Raw genomic sequence first — 17953 nt, 5'->3', positions numbered from 1 at the left:
AAGAGGCAGACTTTAAAAACGGGTGACTGGGTAAGCTGCTAAGGATTTTTTAATTTTACTTTTGCAGTTCTAGTAAAATAAATATGCAGAAAAACCTCAGTTCTGTAAAGGCCATAACGTATTCTTCTGCAGCATGGAGGTTGAATTGATACAGATTTCTGGGTCAGGCCAGGGATAAGGAGGAGAAAGATTCATTCGTTCAGGACTGTTATCACATGTCAACAAGAGAGTTCAACCCCCCCCCCCTTCCTGGTTTGGTTAGTGTTGTAAAGTACATGGAAAATATAATGCAAACACCATTCCATTTAATGGAACAAGTTTGTAGCAGAAATTGTTGGTGAGGGAGCTATCCAGTGGTGGGGGGAAGAAAGCTGTGTTGGGCTTGTGTTAATCTTGCTATAGAAACTTTAATTGGCTTTCCACCTCTATGTTCAGTAATTTAGGCAGCGTATATGCAGTCTTGATTTTGCAAGGATACTTATTACTAAGGTAGATCAGTAGACTTGTTGTGAGAGTACGTATGCACACCCCTTGGATTTTGAACTGCTACATCTAATAACTGTATCAAGTACTTAACTTTGCTTCTATTTGCACCTGGATTTCTTTCAGCAACAGCTAGCTCTTGATATTCCTGATATTTCTCATCAACAGCTTTGAATGCTGGAAAGCGTTCCTGTATCCTCTACAAAAGCAGGGACCTCTGAGAATATAGAACATTCCTGAGAGAACTAGTTGGCCCCAAAGAGGGACGACCACTCCTGGCTTTCTAGTGCTGAAACCCTGCAGGAGTTGACAAACTAGGATTAGTTAATATGCCGTTAGCATATTAACCAGTGACCTGCAAACTCCTCGAGATGAACTGCATTTTCCTTTACTGAATAAAGCATTTAATGTAGGCTAGGAGCTGGTGTGATGTAGTGATTAAGAGGGGTGGACTCTAATCTGGAGACCCGGGTTTGGTTCTCTTCCACGTGAGTGGCAGACTCTAATCTGGTGAACTGCGTTGGTTTCCCCACTTTTACACATGAATTCCTGCTGGGTGATCTTGAGCTAGTCACAGTTTTCTCCAGATTCTCTCAGCCCCACCTACTTGACAAGGTGTCTGTTGTGGGGAGAAGAAGGGAAGGCAATTGTAAGCTGGTTTGAGTCTCCTTAAAGGTAGAGATAATCGGGGTTTAAAAACCAGTTCTTCTTCTCCTCCTCTTCCACATTAAGTCTTGGGCCAGCCACAGTTCTCTTAGAACTCTATCAGCCCATGTAGAGACAGGCAGTGGCAAACCACTTCGAAGCATCTCTTGCCTTGAAAACCCTAAGGGGTTGTCATAGGTCACCTGTGACTTGACGGCACACACAAGCACATACACATAGGAGGTTGAAGTGCACCTTTGTGACTGGTTCTTGCGTGATGGCTATAAAGTTTCAGAGGTGGCCACCATCTGGATCACTCTTGCAATAGGGGACAGCCTTGGTATCATTTGCCACCTAAAATATGCATCATCCGGGTGGAAATTGTTCCTGTGACAGGGCAAGCCACAAATTTGGCAGCTCTTGCATGTTTCCTGAGGAGGTACAGCTTCAAATTCCAGCCCAAAGAGGAAGTTGAATGCATGGCCTTGGAATAGTGATTCGCTCTCAGCCTAACCTATTTCACAGGGTTCTTGTAAGGATGAAATGTTGACAAGCTCATGCACATTATGCTGAGCTCCTTGGAAGAAGGGTGGGAAACAAGTTTAAAAATAACAAATGGGATGAACAAAAAGTGCCTTGTGGAAATACTGATAGCGGTTTCCACTTTAGGGGATAGCTGTAATTCTTAAGTATCTTACTGAAATATTTGTGCTTATAAGGCTTGTAATGTTTCTCACCTCTGTTCCTTTAGGCAGAAGTTTACTATCAAACTTGTGTTGCAAATTCCACTGGTAATTGCAGAAGTAAGATGTTACTGCAACCCCAGCTGCTGAGTAGGTTCCAGGTTACACATTTTAGTCATGTCCTGCTTAGCCTCTCTGTTTCATTTTTTGGTACGATTGCTCTCTTCAAAATTGCTGGTGCTCGTTTGATTGGAAGGAGAACTTGAGCAAGAAATAACTATGCAGCACTTCTTGTTTCTATTTATAATGACATTTATGTTCAAGCTGCCAATTCTAGCTCTTTTAACGACAGCCTTGTGACTTGAAAAATAAAAATAGTAAAAAAAAACCTAGTTCCCATTTGTTTCAATAATCATTTATTTAGGGCGTTGTATGGCAGGAATATGGTCCTGCTTTTGTAACTTTAGGCTGCCATGCAGCTCAGTAACTCAGGCTAGGTCTGGCTGCCATGGTATTGCTCTAATCGCAAACAGTTCTCAGAATATCCAGAATATCTGTATTGGTCGCATTGATTTGTATAGAGAAAAAGAAGGGTCTGGCACGTGTCCAGAGGAGGGCAACAAAGATGGTGAGGGGTCTGGGACCAAGTCCTATGAGGAAAGGTTGAAGGAGCTGAGTATGTTTAGCCTGAAGAGGAGAAGACTGAGAGGGGATATGATAACCATCTTCAAGTACTTGAAGGGATGCCATATAGAGGATGGTGCCGTGTTGTTTTCTGTTGCTCCAGAAGGTTGGACCAGAACCAAAGGGTTGAAATTAAATCAAAAGAGTTTCTGTCTAGACATTAGGAAGAATTTTCTAACAGAGCAGTTCCTCAGTGGAACAGGCTTCCTCGAGAGGTGGTAAGCTCTCCTTCCCTGGAGGTTTTTAAGAAGAGACTAGATGGCCATCTGTCAGCAATGCTGATTCTTTGACCTTAGGCAGATGATGAGAGGGAGGGCACCTTGGCCATCTTCTGGGCATGAAGTATGGGTCACTGGATGTGTGTGGGGGAGGTAGTTGTGAATTTCCTGCATTGTTCAGGGGGTTGGACTAGATGACCCTGGTGGTCCCTTCCAACTCTATGATTCTTTGATTGTATTCTATGATTCTATGATTGAATACCTGTCCTTTGTCCTCCTCATTGGTTTTGACTGCTGACTCTACAGTCTGGGGGGGGGGAATCCATTGATTTGCACCCTACACCTTGGGGACCGCGATGTCCTAAGCAGGGGCTGAAATGGTTCTCCCATTCTCTTATCTTTGTTGCTTCTTCCGCCTCCCTGCTTCGCATCTGACCCACTTGCACTGGAGCTATTTTGGTTGCTGCATCAAAAGTTGCTGGTTGCCTTTGAGCTATCGTGACTTAAGTACTGACTGCTTCAGTGTACTTGGTTAGTGTTTTGTGTAGGATTGGAGCCTTAGATATAGGTAAATATTTATGCCTGATGAACCTATACAACTTAAGAATCTTTGAAGGGTTTGTGTGTGTATTGTAGACAAATGACATTGAGGAAGTAAAAGTGTGGTATAAACGTAAGATGGAAGACAACTAGCAGCACATAAAGAAATGGAATGTGCCTAAATAAATGGAAGGTGAGTCAACCTTTAAAACAAGTGTTTCTAAAACATAACAAATATTTGTTTGAAAAGATTCATCTCCGCCCTTCCTCTATGGAACTCAGGGTGACGTAGGTGGTTCTCCTGCCCTTAAAATAACCCTGTGAGGGAGAGATAGAATTGGCCCAAGATCATCCAGTGATTTTTTCGTGGCATGCCTTGGTCTAGCCAGACTCAGTCTAACTTGCTTAACCACTGCACCATACTGGTTATTACTCGTAGTACCACTCAGAAATGGAAAGACCTCTTCCAAAGGCTTGTGTTCAGTGTGGGTCCTAGACAAAATGTTGTTAAAATTATTTGGGGAAAACAATAAATACATTGGATGGAAGTCTGAACATACAAGGAAAAACTCAGAAGCACTGGCTACCTATTTATTTCTGGACCCAATTCAAAGTGCTGGTGATTATCTTTAAAGCCCTGTGAGTTTGCAGATCCTGTGCATTTTAGCTCTTGGGTGTGTTAAGTCTGAATTCTTTTAAACTGGTACAGTTTGTATTTTAGTCTGCTTTAATTTCGTTCATTTATGCCTTTGCCACTTGGGAGCCACACTGTGTGCCAACTTGAGTCCAAGGAGTTTTGGTGGGATAGCAATAAATAAATAACCCACTTTAGAAATTTCTATATACTGATATGTGCAATATTCTATTTAATATTCTGACTATGTTTGGGCACAGGTGTGTTGTAACAGCCACAATCCATGACTGAATGATATAATTTTTACCAAAGCTATTTAAATGATGGTTTAAACCATCCTCTTTTTTTTCTTTGCCATTTAAACCAGGTTCCCCAAAGAGTAACGTTTGATAGTTTGTTTTTTTACTGTAACCCCTAAAACATGTTAATTTACAACATAATCAAGGCGGCTTACAACGTACATAAAATACGGATCAAGGAGTCTTCCAATGGTAGTGCTTCCTGCTGCTTTGCCTATATTGCACAACTCTCTTGCCTTGCCCTTATTCTGCTCCAGAAATACAAAATCCCTGTTTGTGTGATGGAAGCATGTGCTGTGAATACACATGGTGGGACGGAATAGGTGTGATTGCAGAAGCAAGCCCTGTTCTTGAGCTGTGTATGTTCATTAGATTGTATTCTCAGTCTCTTTGAATGTACAGTCTGCATATAGGTTTGGGAACCCTTCAGAAAGTAGGGTTCATCGTTGTTCAGAAAAGGCTTATACAATTATAGATTAGAAAAGAGCAAGAGTCCAGTAGCACCTTAAAGACTAACAAAAATATTTTCTGGCAGGGTATGAGCTTTCGTGAGCCACAGCTCACTTCTTCAGATACCCACTGTGAATTACAATTATAGATTGTATACATGCAGGTACTGTGAATACATTATAGAAAACTTGTGCGGGCCAGGAGTGGTACTTGCTGCTGCAATCCCATTCTTGCCTGTGTACATTCAATGTATGCACTTCCATTTTCTGAGAAAAGCTAAGTAGCAGATATTACAAAACTCTTGTTCATTGTAGGTCTTGTATCTTTGGGTTGGTTCAAGTGTCTTGCCAAACAATGGTTTGATGTGTAGTGAATGACTTCTGTGTGGCATGCTCTGTCCTCCTGTGGTGTGCTCACTAGCATGCTTTGGAAAAAAGCACAGTTTGCTATTATATTCAAACTTGCAAGCTGTCACTTCTGCTTCCCTTCCAAACCAGGATCGCAAAGTATGATCAAAGCAAGTTTGGAGAAGAAACACAAACCGTAGTTTGTGGGTTTGGATGTAGCAGCAGGCTATTGTATTTTTTGGTGCTAAAATGGAAGGCACTATTGGGATTGACATTTACCCACCTGCACAGGTCAATTTCCATACTGCCAAATTTTGGCTTAGTGTTAGTCCTGGAACAGGTGGGTGTCTAGAGACAACTAAGGGCCCAGAGCATTCTAGAAGGAAGGGCTGGTAGCCTACTAGGTAGAGCACACTTTTCATCTGATGGAAATGAAATGTCCTCGTTTGTGTGCAAGGAGTAAGTATTTGTCACTTGACAAATGAGCAACCTGCAGAGCTCAGGTAGTTAAGGAACATAAAATAAGATTCAGAGGCCTTTTATGCAGGGTCGTTTCTTCGCAGTCACCCCGCACCCCCAACTGCTTCGGGGCTTCCTTTTGATTATGCATGAGTTTTCCGACCAGCAGAAGTTGCCTCGCTCTCCCTGCAGGTTTTGCTCATGTTTTCCGGATGCTGTTTTAGCCAGAATCTGGAAAATGCAGGCAAAATGCACAGGGAGAGCGAGGCGACCTCTGACTGCGGGGATCAATAGCAATAACTTGTTTTTTAAAAATAATAGTTGTGTTTTTATTTTATTTTTTTCCTGTTTAAAAATGTTGAGCCCTGACCTGGGTAGCCCAGGCTAGCCCGATCTCGTCAGATCTTGGTAGCTGAGCACTATCGGCCCTGCTTAGAACTTGGATGGGAGACCGCCAAGGAATACCAGGGCTGTTACACAGAGGCAGGCAGTGGCAAACCACCTCCGAACGTCCCTTGTCTTGAAAACCCTACAGGGCCACCATAGGTTGGCTTCAGGCAATTCCTAAGCCCTGCGATAAGCTATCTAAACTCCTAATGTATTTGTGCAACCTTGTTGACCCGAAGAACCAATTCACATAACCCAATTTGTTGTGATAGTGCACTAAAGCCACAAGTTGAAGTAATCACAGGTGAAGGGAAAGACGGTGAAATCTTCTTCCTGGAAGTACCGTATATGTTTGTTTGGGACAGATATTGGCACAGGATATCTTTTCTTTGTGCAGGGCTTAGTAGACTAGATAACTCAATCATGTATTCCCAAGTGTATCACAACGATCTATGTGATAGGTTCCAGATAACTCAGAAAGTGATGCTTGACCAAACCTTCCATGCAAAGAGCGTACAAATCAATACACTTCTCCGTGTATTGCTGTTACTGTGTCTTACTCCCGAGGTGCCTGTTGAGCAGTCATATTTGTAAACATTTCAAGCCCTCTAGGCGGGATTTTAAGCAGGTTGTATTAATTTTCTTCAGAACGAGGGCAAGAAGGTAGGGTTATTGTGCCAGGACAAGAAATTTGCCAGTAGATAGTGCTGGATGTTTGCTGTAAATGTCAGCAGTTGTTATATTGGCCTCAGATACAGGCAATATTCCATTGGTGTGAAAACCAAGTTCTTTTTTGCTGTAGGCACTTGGGTGGTTAGCCTTTGTTGCCAGGTAAGTGGCTGCTGTATTTACCACTTCGGTTGGCATCTTTATTATTATTATTATTTAATTTTCTTCCTCTTGGCTTTCTCTTGAAATGTTTCTTCACTGCATTTCAGCGAAGCTTGACAACATCGTGCAACAATGGGGCAACATCGTGCTTCCCACCTCTTGCCCTCTTTTGCATTAGTTTCTGTTTTAGGCAGCATAACTTGCTTTTGGAGCTGCATACTGCCTGGGCAACTCTGCCCTAAAACAAGATTTAGTGTATGGCAAGCTTCACCAATTAGAGACAGCGTGGTGTAGTGGTTAAAGTGTCAGACTAGGATCTGGGGAACCCAGGTTCAAATCCCCACTCTGCCATGGAAACTTGCTGGGAAACCTTGGACCAGTCACACACTCTCAGCCTTGAGTGTACCCTGACAATGGGAGGCTTCCGAGGAATGCACGGAGGCTAGCAGTGGCAAACCACCTCCCAACGTCTCTTGCCTTGAAAACCCACGGGGGCGCCATAAGTCAGCTGTGACTTGACGGCCAAAAAAAAAAAGTTTCACCAGGTCTTCCCAACAGTTTTGTTTTGGGCTTTTTATTTTTGTAATTAACTTTTCTGCCTTAAAACATGCTTTCCTTGCTTGCTCCAGGCTATGTTTGCTGCTGCCATTTGGCGCTCATATCTTTTCAGAAGGAAGTAGTATAGCTGTTGAAGGTAAATCTTGACCCTGCTCCACTTGCCAGAATTCCTTTGTGCTGCATCCCTGCTTGCTCTTTCAGTTTTTAAAAATTGCAGGTCCCTCAGATCTGCAGAAGTAAACCGAAACAGGTGTTACAGTGAAGGGCCAATATGTTGATTGCCCTACACAGGGGAGGAAGAGTTCCCATGGTAAGGTGCCTAGCCCCTTGAGGGGCGCTTCGTGAGGGTGGGTTGGCCTGCTCCGAGGCTGGCTGCTGTCTCATTCATACTTGAAGGAAAGGGGTTGCAAAGGCAACAACTAGGGCAAGCTGTGGTGTTTTAGCCACACAACTGCTGTGCTCCAACGAAGTTCTTTGTCTGGCTGCAAGTACTCTTTCTGCAGTGGGCCTGGTCCTAGTTGCGTGGAGGCATCTTTGAGGAGCCTGGGATGGTGAAGGAAGCAAGCTAGGGTTTCAAGGTACAGGCACTAGACAACTCATTCAGAGGTCCGAGTCTGATAATTTGGTCCCCAGTGTGGAGTGTTGTAATGGAGTGTTGTAGTGGTTAAGAGCGGTGGTTTGGAGCGGTGGAGTCTGATCTGGAGAACTGGGTTTGATTCCCCACTCCTCCACATGAGCGGCGGACGCTAATCTGGTGAACCCAGTTGGTTTCCCCACTCCTACACATGAAGCCAGCTGGGTGATATTGGGCTAGTCACAGCTCTCTTAGAGCTTTCTCAGCCTCACCTACCTCACAGGGTGTCTGTTGTAGGGAGAGGAACAGAAGGTAATTGTAAGCTGGTTTTATTCTTAAGTAGTACAGAAAGTCAGCACATAAAGACCAACTGTTCTTCTCTTCTTACTTTAGGAAAAAAGTTCATTTGAGGTTGTGCTTGGTTTTGTCAGCAGTTTTGCCAACTTTGGTCCCCTTCTCTTCTTACTCTCTTTAGGAAAAGTGAACTTTTTCATTTGAGGTTGTGCTTGGTTTGTCAGCAGTTTTGCTGACCGATCTGCTGCCTAGGCCTTTAGCCACTGCTGCATATTTTAAGCATTCCTCTCCTTTGTTCTGACACATTTTGACAAATCCTCTACTTTTTCTCCACAACTTTTGCCAATATCCAGCCCTTTCTGCTGCCAGGAGAGTGACGGATGATCTTGTCATATCTTGTCATGTTGCTCTGCTATAGCCTACCTCTCCCTGGTGTTTTTATTGGCTTTCCTCACATCTAATGAGTATTTCTGGCTTTCAGATCTCTTTATCTTCTGGCCCTCCCACCCCTTTGGCTCTGAATTAAATTTAAAAGCCAAATTGGGTAAAATGGGTCACCAGCTTTTTAGGCTATGGATTTTGTAGCTTCCAGGCATTAGCTGTGTAGCTCGTTAAGCTGTGAAGCTTGACATAGGCATGTGAAATGATTTAAGTTTCTAACAGTGCCATCCTAAGAAGAGTTATGTCCTTCCAAGTCCCTTCAAGTCAGTGGACTTAGAGGAGTACAGCTCTGTTTAGAATTGCAATGCCAGCCTGTTCTTTGAACTGATCTCAGAATGGTGTTCAATGTGTTGTTGAGTTCCAGCACTTTGTAGCAACCTGCAGGCTTTGGACAATATACAAGTGGACAGATGTATTTCATTTTTATACCTGCAAGCTTTCTTTTAGATCTGAGAACTCTTGTATTTCTGCCAGGAGAGATGGGAGTAGAAGAGGGGGGGAAGAGAGAGAACATGGCGTGCGCACACACACACAGATGCTATTAGGTTTGTGGCAGGGAAACCATGGCAGAGTACTGCTTCTGCTGCATCTTTTCATTAAGCTTGTTTTCACTTGCCAAATGCAGCCAGATAATTGCCTTGTATATCATTCTGGAATTGCCAGTGGTGCTATTATTATTTTTTTGTTTGTAGCACTGATATGGAGTAGTAATTTTTAGTAGCAGCACAGACTCGTTTCTCTTCTCCACTCCACTCCTGGCAGTTTCCTCTTTGAAAAATGAAATCAACACTCATAGCGGTGGAGTCTGATCTGGAGAACTGGGCTTGATTCCCCACTCCTCCACGTGAGTGGTGGAGGCTAATCTGGTGAACTGGATTTGTTTCCCCACTCCTACACATGAAGCCAGCTGGGTGACCTTGGGCCAGTCACACTCTCTCAGCCCCACCCACCTCACAGGGTGTCTGTTGTGGGGCGGGGAAGGTAAGGTGACTGTAAGCTGGTTTGAGTCTCCTTGAAGTGGTAGAGAAAGTCGGCATTTAAAAACCAACTCTAATGATAATAATAATAATCTCTTAGTTACAAATAGTAAAATTATTTTACTAATACTGTATTAGAGAATACCTAACACCGTATTGTCCTAATTATTACTGCTTCTCATTTCTAATTTTATAGCTAATTTTATTCATCTTGCTACTAATTCGAGAACACTCTGAATACAAATAACATTCTAAATTCGAACCGCGCATTAAAGAAATTGCTATGTTTAGAATAACTGCTCCAACCATACAATAAGAATACTGTTACGATTACAAAACTCAATCTTAATATACATTTCTCTATTTCGATATTATGCTTCAACCTGGTATTTGTTTTACATAATCATAATAACCTTCCCATTTTCTTTGCAATTCTCCCAGAGGTCTCTTATTTAACAAGTGTGTCAACTTTGCCATAACTACAAATTGACAATGAATATTGTCGAAGGCTTTCACGGTCAGAGTTCATTGGTTCTTGTAGGTTATCCGGGCTGTGTAACCGTGGTCTTGGAATTTTCTTTCCTGACGTTTCGCCAGCAACTGTGGCAGGCATCTTCAGAGTAGTAACACTGAAGGACAGTGTCTCTCAGTGTCAAGGGTGTAGAAAGAGTAATATATAGTCAGAAAGGGGTTGGGTTTGAGCTGAGTATTGTCCTGCAAAAGTATTGTCCTGTAAGTATCAAGATAATGTGCTAATGAGGGTATGGTATGTTAATATGGAACCATTGTATCCTGAAATGATCTGTTAATGTGTGTAATCCAAAACTAATCTGTATGGCTATTGTTGAATGTTGTCTTTGTCTGGAGGTTTTTCAGGGCAGGAAGCCAAGCCTTATTCATTCTTAAACTCTCCTCTTTTCTGTTAAAGTTGTGCTGATGTTTGTGAATTTCAATGGCTTCTCTGTGCAATCTGACAAAATAGTTGGTAGAATTGTCCAGTCTTTCAGTGTCTTGGAATAAGACCCTGTGTCCTGTTTGTGTCAGTCCATGTTCAGCCACTGCTGATTTCTCAGGTTGGCCAAGTCTGCAGTATCTTTCATGTTCTTTTATCCTTGTTTGTATGCTGCGTTTTGTGGTCCCGATGTAAATTTCTCCACAGCTGCAAGGTATACGATATACTCCTGCAGAGGTGAGGGGGTCTCTTTTGTCTTTTGCTGATCGTAGCATTTGTTGTATTTTCTTGGTGGGTTTAAACACTGTTTGTAGGTTATGTTTTTTCAAAAGTTTCTCCATCCTATCAGTGACTCCTTTAATAAATGGCAAGAATACCTTTCCTATGGGAGACTGTTTTTCTTGAGTTTTCTGATTTTTGTTTGGTTCAATGGCCCTTCTGATTTCATTCTTGGAGTAGCCGTTTGCTAGCAGTGCGTGATTTAGATGGTTAGTTTCTTCCTTGAGAAACTGTGGTTCACAGATCCGTCTTGCACGGTCCATTAATAGCAAACTTTTACATGGAATATTTTGAAAAGACAGCATTAGAATCAGCACCTTACAAACCTACAGTCTGGTTCAGGTTCGTAGATGATACATTTACCATTTGGAGCCATGGTGAAGAAAAATTAATGGACTTTCTAAACCATCTTAATAATATCCATCCAAACATTCAGTTTACCATGGAAAAGGAAATTGAGGGTAAACTCCCATTTCTTGATACCCTTGTCATCCGTAAATCAAACCTTCAGTTAGGTCACAAGGTCTACCGGAAACCAACTCACACAGATCGCTACTTACACAAAAACTCCAACCACCACCCCCGACAGAAAAGAGGAATAATCAAAACATTAATGGACCGTGCAAGACGGATCTGTGAACCACAGTTTCTCAAGGAAGAAACTAACCATCTAAATCACGCACTGCTAGCAAACGGCTACTCCAAGAATGAAATCAGAAGGGCCATTGAACCAAACAAAAATCAGAAAACTCAAGAAAAACAGTCTCCCATAGGAAAGGTATTCTTGCCATTTATTAAAGGAGTCACTGATAGGATGGAGAAACTTTTGAAAAAACATAACCTACAAACAGTGTTTAAACCCACCAAGAAAATACAACAAATGCTACGATCAGCAAAAGACAAAAGAGACCCCCTCACCTCTGCAGGAGTATATCGTATACCTTGCAGCTGTGGAGAAATTTACATCGGGACCACAAAACGCAGCATACAAACAAGGATAAAAGAACATGAAAGATACTGCAGACTTGGCCAACCTGAGAAATCAGCAGTGGCTGAACATGGACTGACACAAACAGGACACAGGGTCTTATTCCAAGACACTGAAAGACTGGACAATTCTACCAACTATTTTGTCAGATTGCACAGAGAAGCCATTGAAATTCACAAACATCAGCACAACTTTAACAGAAAAGAGGAGAGTTTAAGAATGAATAAGGCTTGGCTTCCTGCCCTGAAAAACCTCCAGACAAAGACAACATTCAACAATAGCCATACAGATTAGTTTTGGATTACACACATTAACAGATCATTTCAGGATACAATGGTTCCATATTAACATACCATACCCTCATTAGCACATTATCTTGATACTTACAGGACAATACTTTTGCAGGACAATACTCAGCTCAAACCCAACCCCTTTCTGACTATATATTACTCTTTCTACACCCTTGACACTGAGAGACACTGTCCTTCAGTGTTACTACTCTGAAGATGCCTGCCACAGTTGCTGGCGAAACGTCAGGAAAGAAAATTCCAAGACCACGGTTACACAGCCCGGATAACCTACAAGAACCGACAATGAATATTGTTGGTATATTCTGATTTTACTTCATTGTCTTATAACTTATATATTGTCTTATATCCATCCACTTTATGTGTTCTTTATAGTGTACCTTGCCTTAGTTTACTGCTCACATTGTTCCCAAATTCTGTAATCCAGTCATATTACATTGTTTATTGGTTGTCTTTTGTTGACTGTCTATTCTGGGTTTTTGGAGGGAGGAGGTATTCACCCTGTAATCCGCTTTATCAAGAAAGGTGGACTATAAACAAAGGAAATAATTTTTTAAAATTATAATGCCAAACCATGATCTGTCTATGCAAGAACAGGCATGGGAGGGTCCTGAGCTTGTCACAAATGACTAACTTCCTAGTTTGCATTACACTGTAGTGTACTATTACCTCTGATCTGGCGGGCTGTGGTTCATGTTTGGCTGCAAACCAGGATTATACAGTTGGTTTTTTTGCTTGCTAGCAATATAGGTTTGCAGTGCAAACCCAAAGTGAGCTGTGACTCACAAAAGCTCATATCTTGCCGGAAATTTTGTTAGTCTTTAAGGTGTTACTCTGGCTCTTTTCTCCCATTATTTGCTGGTTTGGGTGTAATAGCAAACTGTGGTTTTCTGGAAACTAGTAAACAACAGATTAGCTCCCTGTATGCCATGGGAGAATAGGAACTCCTTTCTAGAACATTCGTGTAGCACCAAACCCCACAGTTCAGCATTATATCTAAGCCAGGCCTGGACGAATTTTCTTTGGCTTTAGAATCCAGTCCAGAAATTTAGAAGACAAGGTTCATTTTTCAACCATCAGGGTTTTGTGTTTTAATGACCGCATTTTTAAACTATTGCCACTATGAAAGCTACTCGTAACCTCTTCACGGTTTCTTGTAATGTTATTAAAGCTGTGACAAAAGTGTTATAGTATATAAATATAGGGCTAACACTGGTTGTCGTATATAAATATAGGGCTAACACTGGTTGTCGTAATCACAACAAGACAACCTCTAATGCTATCCTAACGTCTCCCCAATTTCTTGTAATTGGGTTATTGCTTTAAGAAGCTCCATTTAATTGAATTTTGGAGGCAGAATGGAAAACAACTGGTTAAGAAATAATTTAATCCACTACCGCTGAAAGGTTTAAAGTAAAATTTGCATATAAACAACAATGATAAGAACTTCACGCCCATTTATTTTTATATCATACAATAAAACATTCTGATGAAAAATGATAAATAAGCTGTGCACAAACACTGAGAAATCCAGGGACACACTACAATAAAATCATTGCTGGAAATACTAGGTGCCACAATGAAATTTCTAGGCACCATGACAACCTAGCTTGCCCCCATCTAAACCAAGCCTCTTGATGTGGAGTGCTCTAACAATAAAAAAGAGCTAGTTAAATGATGTTATTTAAATAATTACTATTGTATGGCACTACATCTTAGAGCCAAGGGCTGGCTGTTGTGTAAATAGTCCAACTGGCACAATAGCAAAAAATTCTTCCTTTAAACAAACCCATACCTAACACGGGCAGAAAATTCTTCAAAAAGTTCATAATGACATTGCTTGGGGAAAAATTGCAAAAAACTAAACTATTGGAGTTTGGGTGGCATTTATGGCATTTATGGTTGTCATGGCAACAAAGCGTGGTGCACAGACACAATAAGTGGCTTGGGAAAGGATAAGGACATGGTGCTGGTGGTGGGGCAGGGGGAGTTGAGCCAGAATTGGTGCTGGCTGGTAGGAGAGAGGAAGTGAGCCAGTGATAGTGAGCCAGAGGCAGTGTGTGTGTGTGTGTGGGGGGGGGAACATAGCCAAAAGGAGGAGATGGGAAGCATGATCTCCCCTCCTCTGCAAATCCTTGTGGGGCTCCCTCTTGTTGTTTTCCTGGCCACCCTGTTTCTGAACACCTAAAAATGGAAAACAAATGGAATACAACAGCATAGTTACCTTTCCACATATTAATGAATTATAGGGTTGCCAGCTCCAGGTTGGGAAATAACTGGAGATTTTTTGGGTGGAGCCTGAGGAGGGCAGGATTTGCAGAGGGGAGGGACTTCAATGCCATAGAGTCCAATTGCCAAAGCGGCCATATAATGCAGGTGAACTGATCTCTATTGGCTGGAGATCAGTTGTACTAGCAGGAGATCTCCAGGTAGTACTTGGAGGTTGTTAACCCTAATGTATTAGTAATTGAGACTTTCTTAAAATGACTGTAGTTCGAAATTTCTGTGCCATCTTCATGTAGCACTCCAGTGTAGAAAAGAAAAAATACCCCAAATATTGAAATTATCAAATATTAGTACACAATGCTTAAAATTAACATGGAGATCTCATTGACTGTGCAGATTTTTTTTGGTTCTGTAGCAGCTGTAGCAGCTGCCACCATAGTACCAGGATGTTTGATGTATTACTGAAGGTAAACTGTGTATATACAAGAAAATATTTTGAAACAATATGTCCATTTTAAAACACATCCTGTTCAAGATTTCAGGTAGAAGCTCTGTTTAAGTGTTACTATTAGAGTTATGTATGACCTCACTCCCTGACATTTTGTGGTTGGCTCCGCCTCCTACGGCAGCCATTTTGTGCTTGCTCCCACCACCCCGTGTCACAATTCCAAAGGTCCCCGCAGGATCAAAAAGGTTGGAGAACCCTGGTTTAGGCTTTAAGAAATCTCAAAGCTGGTGAAAGCTGGCAACCTTGATTTTTTACGAGGATTAATTTTCAAATTTTCCTGTCAGGCATATTTAGCGCTGGGGGTTTATTTTCCCTTTTGCTGATGTACTACTTTCCTTCCCTTCAAGTTGGGTTTGAAGACTATGGACCAGATTGTGATAGCATGAGGATAACTGCGTTCTTGGACATTCCAGGGCAGGATAACTTGGCTCCACTTGCACGTCTGGAAAAATATGCTTTTAGCGATAATATATTCAACAGGTAACAAATATACTGTGAATAATCATGTAATGTCATCATGCTGTGAATGTTTCTCACCTTTTCATAAATAGAAGTTGTTTGTGGACAAAAAATTTATCACAGATTTTAATCACAGTTTTTATTATATGTTTTATAATGCGGATACATATTTTTAAAATTTTTAAAAAATCATATAGTTGATAGTTCCATTCTGCAGGCTGGAGACCCCATGTTTGGGAAAGCTCTACTATCTGTGCTGGCATCAGACTGTTTCTTTCCCTTGTTTCTACCCTCCCCCATATAGAAACCTGGGCCATTTACGCATGGCCGTTTATCCTTCTAAGCTCCCTGGCTTGTCACGAATATAATGAGGCTTCACGCATGGTCTGCGTGATCGACCCACCTAATACCGGAACTTCCCCGGGTCTGCAAAGTACTGGATTGCAGCGATATAAATTAAAGGATCGCTGCAACTGTGAGAGCTTCCCAAAGCGTTTAGCATTCGGGTCGACTCTCTCCCTCTCCCTTCATTCCGGCTTTCTCTTACTCCACCTGGCTCCGGCAGCTTCCACCCCCCCCCCACTGGCTTCCCCTCCCCACCTGGCCCGGTGGGGTGGAGGTGCGCAGAGCAGCCACGGCAGCTTCCACCCCCCACACACCGGCTTCCCCTCCCCTCCCCCCAGTCCGGTGGGGTGGAAGTGATCGGCGTACCTGCGGCAGCTCCAATTCCCCCCCAGCTTTTTGGGATGGTGGGGTGGAGGCCATGGAGCAGCTGCGGCAGCCTCCACCCCTCACCGGCTTCCCCTCCCCCTGGCCCGGTGGGGTGGAGGCACGCGGAGCAGCCGCAGCAGCCTCCACTCCTGCCGGCTTCCCCTCAGCTTCCCCTCGCCTCTGCCCAGAGACATCGGGTGGAGGAGAGTGGCTGCGGCTCCTGTCATGCGCTCCTTTCCCACCCCATGCGTGCAGTTTTTTGGGGAAAGAGTGCTATTTCAGAGGGACAAATTAATCCGCAAAAGGCCATGCGTAAATGGCCCTGGTTTTCTCCTTTATCATCTTGTATGAGCCAGCTGTTGTAATTCAGAAGGGGCAGAGCAATGCTGCTGACTAAAAGGCCATGCGTAAATGGCCCTGGTTTTCTCCTTTATCATCTTGTATGAGCCAGCTGTTGTAATTCAGAAGGGGCAGAGCAATGCTGCTGACTAGTTAGCCAGCGTGGTGTAAGAACATAAGAGAGGCCATGCTGGATCAGACCACGGTCCATCAAGTCCAGCAGTCTGTTCACACAGCGGCCAACCAGGTGCCTCTAGGAAGCCCACAAAAAAGACAACAGCAGCAGCATTGTCCTGCCTGTGTTCCACAGCACCTAATATAATAGGCATGCTCCTCTGATCCTGGAGAGAATTGGTATGCATCATGACTAGAATTCATTTTGACTAGTAGCCCTCTCCTTCATGAACATGTCCACTCCCCTCTTAAAGCCTTCCAAGGTGGCAGCCATCACCACATCCTGGGGCAGGGAGTGAGAATGAATATCTTTACTGCTCATCATGTACAGCATGCTCATCTGCGTAATTCCACATCTTTGTTAGTCCTTCTGGAGCATAACCAGAGGTGAAGTTTTAGATACATAATGTTTTCGTTTTTGCACGTCTTAAGACATAATTACAACTTCTCTTGGGTATGTCGTCATATAAAAAGCAGCCATATCTTTCTGACCAGTGGAAGTGATGGGCAAATAGTTATATAACGGGACTTTGCTGTCTTAATCCCCTAGCTACAGTATGTGGCACAAACAGAAATGTGACAGTATTGATTATCCAGACTTCTCAAATTCCCCACCCCTTCAGCTAAATCAGATTGCACTGTTTAATCTTGCTCACAATGTCTGAAGTAAGTTTAAAAAAATCCAAAAAAGAATATTATGTTAGATGATACTTTTTTTGTTACAGGCAAATCATTGCCAGAGGTCTACTTGATGTCTTTCGAGATTTCAGTCATAATGATGAAGATTACTTAACAGTAATGGCAATAGTGGTCAGGCTGTCAGAAGATACAGGTGAGATTTTCAGTTTTATACCCTCTTCCCTTAACAAGTGTTAATTTGTATTATAGCAGATAGGAGTGAAAAAGCCACATGCGTGCCTTTTTGTCCCAAAAGGCTTTCTGGGGTGATAAAGACAATAAAGTTTCACTTCTTCATCAGATGAATAAGAGCTCTTCTGTAAAGATTTGAATTGGGTATTTTAAAATAAAGCTAGTTGCAGGGTCAGAATTCCTATTTCGTTAGCACTAGATGTCTTAAATCTGATAAAGCAGAGATTTCCAGTTTAATTTATAAAGCTCTTCCCCCCCCCCGACTGAATGATCAGAACTTACCGCCTTGCCCTCCTCAGCCCAACCAGTCTGCCCCTATCAACTTGGATTTCCTGCAGTTAATCTCTCTGTTGCATCAACCTGTCTATCCACAAACACCACATTCTACCAAAAAAGGTTATCAGGAGGAGTTGGTGGAATGGATATTCATTTGATTTGGATGTTTGCATGGTCTACTTGCCAAGTATATGCAGCTCCCCAGTGTAAAAATAAATTGCAGTTAGATTTTGCAGAAAAAGATTTGTTGTTATACTTAAGTAATGGCATTCTAAAAGATATGAAACATTTTCAGAAATGTGTTTACTTACTGATTCTTCTACAATTTCACAGTGTAATATGCTCTGTGTTGGAACCAT

General features: G+C 42.4%; 1 protein-coding gene across 1 annotated transcript in view; it reads left to right on the top strand.

Moving 5' to 3' along the window:
* LOC130473039 (serine/threonine-protein phosphatase 4 regulatory subunit 1-like) overlaps nucleotides 1-17953 on the top strand; it is a 59150-nt gene that overhangs the window by 1893 nt on the left and 39304 nt on the right. The window contains exons 3-4 of the mRNA XM_056844557.1: nucleotides 15113-15245; nucleotides 17174-17280. Coding sequence (XP_056700535.1) covers nucleotides 15113-15245; nucleotides 17174-17280 — 240 coding nt within the window. The remainder of the gene's footprint in view (nucleotides 1-15112; nucleotides 15246-17173; nucleotides 17281-17953) is intronic.

Source organism: Euleptes europaea, chromosome 2, assembly GCF_029931775.1.
Source record: "Euleptes europaea isolate rEulEur1 chromosome 2, rEulEur1.hap1, whole genome shotgun sequence".
Taxonomy (NCBI): domain Eukaryota; kingdom Metazoa; phylum Chordata; class Lepidosauria; order Squamata; family Sphaerodactylidae; genus Euleptes; species Euleptes europaea.
The sequence above is the reverse complement of the archived record's forward strand: the minus strand, read 5'-3'. Positions and strand labels throughout refer to the sequence as shown.